Genomic DNA, 12136 nt, shown 5'->3' on the forward strand with positions numbered 1-12136 from the left:
AAGATTTCAGCCTTGGTTCATTTGAAGAAATCCCAGTTTGGGAACTGGGCTTGATTATTCCTAAGACATGTTCTGAAAACCAGCCTCCCAGGCTGAGAGGTGTGTGAAGTTTGAGAAGTCTCCCACCATCGCTTCCAGCTCTAAGACTATCAAACAGCAAGAAAGAGAAATCTATCAATTCTGTCTCCTCTCAAATTTTTCCAGGCAGCTCAGTTTACATCCACGCACCACTGATTCTCCCGTAATTAATGTAATTATTATGAAGAACTGGCTCACACGATTATGGAGGCTGAGAAACTGCACAGTCTGTCATCTGCAAGCTGGAGAACCAGGTCAGCCATGGTGTAATTTGGCCCATGGCTGAAGGCCTGACAACCAGGACAGCTGAGGTGTCAACTCCAGTCTGAAGAAACTGAATGATACCCACCCACATTAGGGACAGCAGTCTTCTGGGTCCACTGATTTACATGCTAATGCCATCCGGAAACACCCTCACAGACAGATCCAAGAAGTAATGTGTAACCTGGGCACCTCATAGTGTGTTACAGTGACACATAAACCATCACATCAGGCATCTGGGATGAATTTTCCTTAGACTATCATAATAGCGAATAACTCACATTTATTAGGTACATGCTGTGTGCTGACACTCGTCCAAGCACTTGATACTAACTCATTTAATACACATGACACCTTTTAATAAGCTAATTAGCAAGTTACTTCCACTGTTTATATTTTTCACCTGAGAAAACTGAAGCCAAGAGAACTTGCAGCTGAGAGATGAAACAAAAGGCTGAACATGAGAATAATTGCTTTCAGTCACTCCTTTACATTCACCTTCACTGTGGACGATGCTATGATAAAATGAGCTACTGGACTGCAAGGAGATCCAACCAGTCCATTCTGAAGGAGATCAGCCCTGGGATTTCTTTGGAAGGAATGATGCTAAAGCTGAAACTCCAGTACTTTGGCCACCTCATGCGAAGAGTTGACTCATTGGAAAAGACGTTGATGCTGAGAGGGATTAGAGGCAGGAGGAGAAGGGGACGACCGAGGATGAGATGGCTGGATGGCATCACGGACTCGATGGACGTGAGTCTGAGTGAACTCTGGGAGTTGGTGATGGACAGGGAGGCCTGGCGTGCTGCGATTCATGGAGTTGCAAAGAGTCGGACACGACTGAGCGACTGAACTGAACTGAACTGAACCATATGTATGTCAAGCCTTCTGCTAGGCATTTTATAGAAAATGTCTGTGATAGTTACAACCGTGCTAATTAAGATGGTTTTGCCCCATTTTACAGATGAGAAAACTGAGGCTCTATGTATTGATTAATTTGACCATGCATGCTGTGCATACTAGATCACTTCAGTCGTGTCTAACTCTGTGACCCTATGGACTGTAGCCCACCAGGCTTCTCTGTCCATGGGATTCTCCAGGCAAGAGTACCGGAGTGGGTTGCCATGTCCTCCTCCAGGGGATCTTCCTGCGCTCTTATGTCTCCTCCACTGGCAGGCAGGTTCTTTACCACTAGCGCCATGTGGGAAGCCCAATTTGACCGTAGCTTGTGCTTTCAATTAAACCCCATCGTAACTTTTTGATCGTATATATTTTTTGAAGCCATCTCATCAATTTTTCAATGGAGGGATATTTTTTTCTACTACTTAGCCTCTGAACTGACAGCCAGTGATTGGTATATGATCTTGTGTATATTAGGGTTTGGATGGGTTCCTCTTATGAGCATCAGAGAGGTATGAGGACATGTAGGTTGATATTCTAGGGCTCTCATGGGAACAGCTCCTTCTAGAAGTAGAGCTGGGATTTTGATGCTGTCTGATCACAACCGCAGTCCCAGGCTTTTCCTGGTACCTTCGTATCCCTTCTGATCTGGCCTCAGGATGATGGCAGCTCCTTCTCACAGCCCTTGTCCTGCCAAATTGTTCCTGATGATTCATTTTAATCTTGGTATGTGTTGCATTTTTTATACCTGGTTGCCTTTTTCAATTCTCTGAAGTCTGTATGCATCACACTGGTGTTTCTAAGCGGGCTCCTGATTGACTTGATTACAGAAAACAAACTGTGATCAGTGAAATGTCACATATTTGCAGCTTGTTTTTAAAGCAAGTCTTCAGATTTGCCCTTGATTCTAGCACCTGTCACTGTGTGATGTAAAAGTGTATGGATCCCTTTCTTCATTAGTCAGCCACGCTCTAGATATATGCTGTTCAGAATCCCATGGACAGGGGAGTCTGGCAGGCTATAGTTCATACGGTCATGGAGTTGGCCACAACTGAGCAACACACACACACACACATACACACACACACACACACACACACACACACATATGGGAGCTATTAATCACCTAGGGCTGTTTAAAGATAATAATTAGAGTTTAATGAACGTAAGAATTCAGTTCCACTGTTACATTAGCCACAGATCAGGTGCTTAGCAGACACATGAGGCTAGTGGCTATCGAATTGGACAGTGCAGGTGTAGACCATCTCTGTCATCGCAGGAAGTTCTATTAGACAGCATTGTTTTCAGAGGTAGGGGCCAGATCTGATTGTTAACAATACCTGCCTGGCATATGGGTGACTAACAGGTAGATGAATCAGATACGTGTTTCTGGCCTGAGCTTTACCTAAGGCTGCTAAGACTAATATGTAGAATCTGTGAATCAATGGCATTACCAGTTACACTCCCTTTTGGCTCCATGTGGGCCTGTCAGGGAGCTCTTGGCATCACGGCAGGTGGGGGAGGTTATTCCTGGACTAATCTTCCCAGTGGTCTCAGCTCTGTGTTTTGTGGCTTCCGTCATCCCCTGACTTCTGACTTAAGGTCCTGGCTATGTATTAAATGACAGAAACTTCTTCTTCCTCTTACAACCCAGCAACAGAAAAGTTAAAAGTTGATAATTCTGGCAGGTTGTCATGGCTTTAGGGCTGGACCAGGTTTATTGGAGACTGTAGAAGTTCAGTCTTCTCTCTGGGCCCTCTAAAAGCATTTACCCTCAGTGGCCTTTGTCTCTCCTGGGCCACAACACTGGAATCTGTAGCACTTAGGGAGATGCATCCCCCACCTTCTGCAAGGATGCTGTGTTTGGTCGAGAAGGGACTGTGATATAGGACTTAAGGGCTGGCCTCTAGGCCCAGAGGTCATGGGCCAACCTCTTGGGACATGTGAGCACCGTACCCTTTTTTAACACAGAAATTATAGGTCTTTGCTGCTCTCCTTTCTGCTCTTTTATGGGTGTCAGCCTTGTCTTCCTGGCTAGATTATAAACCTCGAGGGCAGGGATCACTGCCCCTCTTAGACATCTTAGCTCTGGGTTGGCCATGTGACAGACGCAGACTGATCATCAGGAAGGGTGATTTGGGGGGTCTGGTTTTATCTTTTTTCCTGTGTATATAGTAGGCCACAGGTGATATCTTTCCCAGTGATCTGTTCCATAATTGAGTGTCTTGGATACATCTTTATCCCAAATCAATTTTTTTCTATTCTTGATTTCAGAATATGTTCATCTTATTGTTTTCATCACCATGGGAAGAAACAAACTGATCTGGTAACTTCTGACATTTTCAAATGAACAGGAATTTCTTTCCAGGACAGGCTAATGAGTTTCCTCTAGGCTAATGGAGCCTAGAGGCTCCATTGCAAACCTCTAGGGGTTTCCACTCACAGTTTTATCTATGTGAATATCACCCCCTTGACTTGTGCAACACAGGACCCTGAGTGCTGAGTGTTGGAACTGGTTTGATAAGTTCCCCCATGTCTTTTACAATACCATTGTTTTTATTCTTCAGCCTGCTGTTTTTTTACCTGTGGTAAAAGCTGAAGGCATGACAGCCTAGACCAGGTGACTCTTCAAGGCCTCATGGCTTTGCAATTCTAGAACAGTCTATTCACAAATTTATTTTAAGACACTGCCAGTTTCCCACTGGATCCAAAATCATTGCAGTAACTGAAGAATAACATCAACTACATCCAGATGATTAATACTTTCATGGGAGTTGAGGAGAAGGAGGAGATGTTGTAGGCAACTATTCTCAGCGGAAGACTAGGAGAAAGAAATTGGTCCTAAAGATTCTGAAGGTCCTACGCCTGTTCCTCCTTAGCAGAGAGCAGTAGAGTTTCAGTGCCAGATGACTCTCACCAAGGTTAGCTCAGCCCTTTGTCTCATCCCCACCATCTGGGGCCAAGGAGGAAGCAGTAGGAAGAGTCTGATTTAATGGGTCTCAAGATATCTCCTTGCCTTAAATTTTTTTCACCGGCCAGTCTCTAACATTTGAAATGAGCTAGTAGATATTACTGGGGCTTCCCAGGTGGTGTTAGTGGTAAAGAACCCTCCTGCCAATGCAGGAAACATAAAAGACATGGGTTCGATCCTTGGGCGGGAAGATCCCCCGGAGGAGAACATGGCAACCCACTCCAGTATTCTTGCCTGGAGAATCCCATGGGCAGAGGAGCTGATGGGCTACAGTCCAGGGGGTCACAAAGAGTCAGACCTGACAAGTGACTTGGCACTCATGGAGTAAACATTATTACTTTTTGTACCAAGTGACCCTTCCTGTAAAGAATTAAGGAAAGATTTAAAACGAATGTATTAGTGTTAGACATCAGAATAAGGTTACCCTTGGGGATGATATTGAGTGAGAAGGGAAGCAGGAAGTTTCTTGCTACTGGAAAGCTGCTCTTCCTGAATTTAGGTGTTTCTTCTGTGAAAGTTTTAAAAAGTTATAACTTGTATATTTTTCTGCATGTTTATAGTGCTTCAAAATAAAGTTTATTTAGAATAATTCTTAGAAGAGAGCCTCAGGAAGCATTCACAGGTATTTATAACTTAGAACAATGAGGTGAGTTTATTTCCAAAAGACACTGAGCGGCATGCTGGGATGTTGAGAGGAGAAAGAGATGACGGAAGTGAACAGAGGTGAAAGGGCAAACGTGTTCTTTGGGCTTCTGCCAGGGGCTCATCCTGCCCTGGTTCTTTCAGGAATCTGAGAATTCCCCAGAGAATTGGATACTTTTTCTTCAGGTCCATTCTTGGTCTCCTTCAAAGATATGAGAGTTGACACATACACGCTGTTATATTTAATGTGGATAACCAACAAGAACCTAACTATTTAGCACAGGAAACTGCTTAATGTTATCTGGCAGCCTGGATGGGAGAGGAGTTTGGGGGAGAATTTTTTGTTTGTTTACTCACTAAGTTGTGTCCAACTCTTTTGTGACCACATAAACATAGCCCATCAAGATCTGTCCTGGGATCTGTCCATCAGGATCCCAATCCTTCTGTCTATGGGATTCTCCAGGCAAAAATACTGGAGTGGGTTGCCATTTCCTCCTTCAGGGAATCTTCCTGACTCAGGGATCAAAACCATGTCTCCTGCATTGGTGGGCAGACTCTTTACCATCTGAGCCACCTGGGAAGACCTTGGAGGAGAACAGATACATGTATGCCTGGGTCCCTTTGCTGTCCACCTGAAACTATCACAACATTTTTAACTGGCTCTACTGCAATATAAACTAAAAAGTTTTTGAAAAAAGATGCAAGAGGTAAGTAGTTTATAAAGGAGAATGGAATATAGAACACCTTCTCTGATTCAGATCCAGAGCTGGCAACAGAAGAAGGTGGTCCTCTTGGGCAGTTAGCTTCAGGGAGAGCATGGAGCCAGTCCTTACTTCTGTTGGAATGCAAAGGGTGTATGATTTTCCAGCATGACCCAGCTCTGGTTAGACGAGAAGAGACCAGTGAACTGTGGCCCCTCGGGTACCAGGTGTACAAAGCTCTGTGTTTATATGTTGGGGAGAAGGAGATGCAGAGCTCAGCTGGGAAATCTTCCCACCTCACCCTCCTGGAACCAGCAGCATCTCTTCATCTCCTCTGCTGTGCATTCCCTTCTCTGCAATACACATGGGGTCCTGAGGCCAGCACCCCAACCCTTCCTATGAGCAGATGTCTTGCCTCCCCTCCAGCCGATGAGTCACCCAGCTTTCCTTGAGCTCTGTCCAGCTTCTGAGAAGTATTTAGGATGGAGAGGTAGCTGATTTCCAGGTGCCTGCTGGCAAAACTGGTCTTGTGTAAAAATGCAAATGGAAGGAAGCAGTTAAGAAAATGCTCATTTGACTTTGGGGCACCCTCATTCATGTTGCCCATAAAACAGTTATTGTGTTCGTACCTGCGATTCCATCTGTTTCTTCTGCACCACCTAGGTCCAAACTTTGAGGCTGGAGAAATACCAGTACATCCTCTTGCTGATGTTACTTTTTTTTTCTTTAAAGACATTAGTTTTAGATTGATGGAAGTTGCACAAAGGGACTTCACACCAGCTGTGCCTGAGGAGTCCTTGCCTTCTATTTCATTTCCATGGAACAAGTGAGCTCCATTTTGCAAGAGGTCCACTGTCTCTCTATGTCCCTGGTCTTTGTCTCAGAGTAGAAATAAAACCAAATCTCAGCCCTACATGAGTCTGTTTCTAGCTACTTTGCAGTCTGGACCTTGTCAAGTCTTCCTGTCCCAGAGGTTTTTTTCTCAAAGAAAGATGCTGAGGAAAAAAAAACTGTCAGCAAATGTGAGCAAATTTGAAGTCAGATGAAGGCTATTGGAGTTGGTAGTTAAAATATCATCATTGTGCATTTGTAAAGCTGTTTGCATGGCACTTTGATAAGCCTCAGCTCATTTGCTCCTCCTGACAGCCCTGTGAGGTGGTAAGCATTATCTACATTTTACAGGTTGAGTGACCTATTCAAGGTCACACAGCTATTCTTATGCCTTTCAGTAAATTTTTTTTTCTATTCTCCTTATAATCGAAGATACATAAAAGTCAGTAATCAAAGTAAGAAGTTGTGAGGTGTATATTCAGATCTGGTTATATTACTGGTATGAAGAGTTGAGTCATTGGAAAAGTCCCCGATGCTGGGAAAGATTGAAGGCAGGAGGAGAAGCGGGTGATGGAGGATGAGATGGTTAGATGTCTGACTCGGTGGACATGAGTTTGAGTAAACTCTGCAAGATCGTGAAGGACAGGGAAGCCTGGTGTGCTGCAGTCCATGGGGTCACAAAGAGTCAGACACAATTTAGTGACTGGACAGCAACAACAGTGAGGCACCATTCTGGAAAGACCCCGGAGTCAAAGCCTGTTCAACAGAGAGCATTTCCCTTCATGGAGCCCCTTTTGCTTCCTAACCTGGGGTGAGGGCAGGGGATGCACTCAGCTCATCTTCAGACTCACCTATGGAGCAGAGCAGCCCTGGCTTGCTGAGATGTGACGAGCAACCTTGAACTTTGGGGCCTGTTCACAGTTGTCCTAACCTCAAACTTTCCAGGTTTATTTTTGTAAACAATATTCATTGAACTGTTATGTTGACTCTGGAGGCCCTAGGACAATGAAAAGACATGAAATTTGACATCTGAAGAGTCTAAAAACAGATAAGATTGTAGGCCACACCCTTTTCTAGGAACTTTGCATATATTAACTCATTTAATCTTCATGGCATCCCTTGGTTATCCTCATTTTTCAGTTGAGAAAGCTCAAACTGAGCAAGTCATCTGTCCCACATTACAGAGCTAAAAAGTGGAGGAGCTGGAATGTGAACACAGGCTAATTCCAAAGTCTGAGCTCTTGGTCAGTCCAATGTGATGCTGCAAACAGGGTGTCTGTGGCAAGCCATCTTTTTCATCAGCATAGGATTCAGATCCTGAGAGTTAAGTCTGTCATAAGAGGTCATTGGCAAAGCAGCTTCTAAATATCTTAAATGGGCACTCAGAAACTTTCACAAAGAGAAGACAGAGTTGTTGGCTATACTACCCTTCTTCTAGACCTGACCTCCAGAAAGAGTTACTTGTTGCCCATCATTTCCCAACTTATTGCTAATTCCCATATCTGTGAGATGAGAGTGCCTGCTTTAGACTCCTGGAAACTCAAGTCTCAGATCAGTATTATATTTCTTTGTTTCGTTGAGAGCAGAATGGCATTAAACACTTCAAGTCAAACCACGATGGGACTTTCCTGGTGGTCCAGTGGTTGAGAATCTGCCTGTCAGTGCTGGGGACATGGGTTCGATCCCTGGTCCGGGAAGATTCCACATGCCATGGGGCAACTAAACTTGGGCACCACAGCTATTGAGCCTGAGCCCTAGAGCCCATACTCCACAACTACGGAAGCCCTCACACCCTAGAGCCTACGCTCTACAACAAGAGAAGCCACAGCAATGAGAAGCTCACTTGCTGCAATTAGAAAGTAGCCTCCACTCATCATGACCAGAGGCCGGCAATGAAGACCTAGTGCAGTCAAAACAAAATAAGCAAATAAGATGAAACCACATGTGAGCCTGTAGCTGGGCTACCCACATACAGATAAATGTTTCCCCCAAATGTCCATGAGATGTGAACTATAAATTCCATAACAGGGCAACTGGGAAGCCCTGTTCCTAATTTGAGATTGATAGATAACCAGCAATCTGCAAACCTGAAAAACTGTTTGCTACTTTTGGATATGTTTGTGTATGTACACTTTTTTTCATTAGTGTCTCAAAGGGCTCATGACCCCCAAACATTTACTAACTATGACTATGAAGACATTTCACTGAATTATTTACATGTCGCTCTTCTGTGAGACCAAATGGCAGAGTATGACAGTCTTCTGAGTTTCAGAGGTCATCCCAATCTATATAATTTTCACTTTATGAATTTTCTTTGTCCAGATAAAGAATGGATTCAAATAAAACCTTTGTCTTGCATGCATTTACAGACTGGATTTTTCCATCTACCACATGGAGACTTTTTCATTGAGCCTGTCAAAAAGCATCCGCTGGCTGAGGGAGAGTACCACCCGCACGTCGTATACAAGAGGCAGAGGCGAAGCGTCCCAGAGATGAAGGAGCCAGCCTGTGGATTAAAAGGTATTGTCCTTAATCTCCTCACCAGATGGGAAAGTTTGTTTTGCTCTATTTTTTTTTTTATGAGACCTGTTATTATTCAAATCTGTTTTCTCTTCCCCACTCCGTGGCCAGAAAATATGTACCATTATACATTTCACTTCTCTGTACTCAAGTCTGTATTCTTAACAGAAAAGGGGAAAGGAATCTCCTACTACCTTGCCACATCGGTTGATGCTGTTTATATGGTATTAGTAAAGCTGAAATTTTTTTAAGTCTCTTTTTGATTCCTTAGAGGAAGTTTAGAGACTGTGCTTTTTCAGTATCAGCAATGTTATAATACATTAATGTGGAATATTACTAGACAGCTAAATATTTGATGATGCTGATAATGATATGTGAAGAGAAACTGAAAAAATACCAACATGTTATCAGATGATGAATTCAGCTAAGGTTCTTTTGGCTGAGGTCTTCCTTGAATATAAATCTTGTTCCATGAAATATTTGCACAGCTTCATTAGAGTAGGAACTCCCTCCCCAAACAGTATGTAACATAGTATAGATGCAAAGTAGAAATTCAGTAAATCATTAAAATGCAATGAAGAGTGGCTTGTAGCCACATAGATGAATCTAGAATCTGGAGTGTATCCAGTCCACATAACACTGATAACAAGAAAAATGTGAGGCTTATAGATGTGGAGGAAGTGTCAGTTCTTTGTGACTATCTCCTTTCCTAAGACAGGAAGCGAAATGCAGTATTTACCTGACAGCTAGAGGCTGCAGAATAAGTTAATATGCTGGCAATTATTCCTAAAGTATACTTGACATTTGGAATTTTAAAATCTTGGCATGTTGAAATGTGCTGGTCTCTCTGAGCCAGGTAATTGCAGTGTTCTTGTACTGTGTTACACTGGAATTCACTGACACTAACCATGTCATTAACCCACATTAAGGTATACCTTGGGCTTAGGGAGATTGGTGCTGCCAGATCGAATTACTGTGATTATATCGAGAAAGATCACCTTTCCTTGTGGAAAACATTCCATCTTTGTAATGTTCATTTCCCCTAAAATGTCCCTTCATTTGCATTTATTTCCCAAATAGAAAGGTACTTGGGCGTTTCACAGTCTCTTTTAATATGGCCCAATGAAATCAACCCAGACCTTTAATGCGATGTTATTTTGTTATCAATTCGATCAGTTTGAACTAAAATTTCTTAACCAGTTTTGTTTGCTGTTCTAAGTGTTATATTTCCTGAGCCCTGTCAAAGTTCTTGTTCAACTTTCTGGATTCCATGTTAAATGATGGGAAAATACAGATTGCTGGAATTAAATCTAGAGCAAATTTCAAAGCCTCATTTTATTGACCTTGACAAGCTCCCTTTTCTTTGGATTTTTGATGGGAACATATCATACTGGGACTTGAGTGGAGCTTAGATCGAAGTATCTGGGGGGAGTCTGGTTTTTGGAAGCTGGGTAAGTGGAGTCAGGTTAGATGACCACACCTGCAGGGTCAACTATGGCAGAAAGGGGTCCAAGGAGTAAAGTCAGGTTTGGAGATTTCATACATCAGGACACTAGGCTGGAAACACAGGGTCTGGTTCCTGACATGTGTTTTTGTGGTCAGAAACTATTCATTCAATCAACAAGTATCTGTTGGGTGTCTGTTGGGTACCAGCACTTTATGTCTGGTGCTCTCCAAGATTCTGTGGGTATAGTTGTGAGTAGAATTAGACCTTGGTCTGAAGAGTGTCAGCCTGGATTTAGGCTAGATTTTATCTTTAATATGTGGTAAGATCATGAAAGGAAATGAAATCTGAATATATGCTTTGGACTTTTTGTTCCACCACATTGTGTTTGTGCCAGGACATGTAGCTGTAATTCCTTTTTTTCTGTTGTAGACACTCCCATTATGTGACTTTCACTTGCACTGGTCTTCTGTGAATGGCTCTGAACTGCTTCCAGTTTGGGGCTGTTATACATTATATTGCCAGATCATCTTGTACGTGTTTTTTTAAGAACACAGGCTCATAAGGTTTTCCAGGGCATATAACTAGTATGGAATGAAAGCAGTGTCTCATAGGATATATACATCTGTGACTTTACCAGATGTAAAATTGCTTTCCAGAGTTGTTCAGGAGCAGTGAACATAGCAGTTCCCACTGTTACATATTCTAATACTTGATATTCTCATTTATAAATTTTGCCAGTCTGGGGAAGGTGGAGTGGTGTCATTCTCTGCTTACTGGTGAAGTTACACATATTCTGCTGTGAAGTCGGGCCCCAAACCTATGGTTTGTGGCTGTAGGTGCTCCAGGAGTAGTTTCCCGCCCTCTACCCGGAGTTGAAGCCCAGAGAGCCAACTTTAGGTTTGGTTACTTGTGTCTTTGTTTCTGGCTTCACCTTTTCACTTAATGGATCCTGATCTGGCTTTTCACCTAGGTGGGTCCTAAACTTGCCTCTTCTTTCCAGAGCAGAAATAGGGGGGCAGCAGTGAGCTCCATGCACCAATCAGGGGTCAACCAGGGAAGCGAAGAGGTTTCTTGCAAGAAGTTGTCTACATGATACTGGGGGGCTGGCTAGGCAAATCCAGAATCAATGGGCAGGAGGGGCAGGCTGTCTCTCTCATCCATAGGCTGAAGTACCTGTCCATGGGCAGAATTTCTTCATTTGGGAAGTCTCAGCTCTGCCTTTAAGGTATTTTGACTGATTGAATCCGGCCTACTAGATTATCAAGAATAACGTTAAATTCAACTGATTATGGACTTCAATTACAGTTACAAAATGCCTTCAGTCTTCCCAGGTGGTTCAGCTGTAAAGAATCTGCCTGCCAATGCAGGAGACCCAAGTTCGATCCCTGGGTCACGAAGATCCCTTGGAGAAGGAAATGGCAACCCACTCCAGTATTCTTGCTGGGAAATCCCATGAACAGAGCAGCCTGGTGGCCACAGTCTGTGGGGTCACAAAGAGTTGGACATGACTTGGCAACTAAACAACAGCAGGAAAATACCTTCACAGCAACACCCAGATTAGTGTTTGAATAAATAAGACTGTAGCCAAGGCGAGTTGACACAAAAAAGATCATCACACTGCATCTTTCACCTTTCTCCTGAATTTCTGCTGACTTCTTTTTCATTTATGGCCTCTGAGGATTTTTTGGCCCCGCTTTTAAATGCTGTAAGCTTTGTTAGGGACTTAATACTGGGAGAGTTTTTTTTTGGAATATCTAGTCTGCCATATTGAAGTCCTGGGTGGAT

The 12136-nt window shown here is 43.2% G+C and overlaps 1 protein-coding gene across 2 annotated transcripts in view; it reads left to right on the forward strand.

Annotated features, from left to right (window-relative positions):
• The window catches only part of ADAMTS12 (ADAM metallopeptidase with thrombospondin type 1 motif 12), a 374380-nt gene that overhangs the window by 128198 nt on the left and 234046 nt on the right, over nucleotides 1–12136 (forward strand). For both annotated transcript variants that reach the window (XM_068990670.1, XM_068990671.1), the window contains exon 3: nucleotides 8754–8904. In XM_068990670.1, the coding sequence (XP_068846771.1) occupies nucleotides 8754–8904 (151 nt within the window). The remainder of the gene's footprint in view (nucleotides 1–8753; nucleotides 8905–12136) is intronic.

The sequence above is a fragment of the Capricornis sumatraensis genome, chromosome 18 (genome assembly GCF_032405125.1).
Source record: "Capricornis sumatraensis isolate serow.1 chromosome 18, serow.2, whole genome shotgun sequence".
In the NCBI taxonomy this organism is placed as follows: domain Eukaryota; kingdom Metazoa; phylum Chordata; class Mammalia; order Artiodactyla; family Bovidae; genus Capricornis; species Capricornis sumatraensis.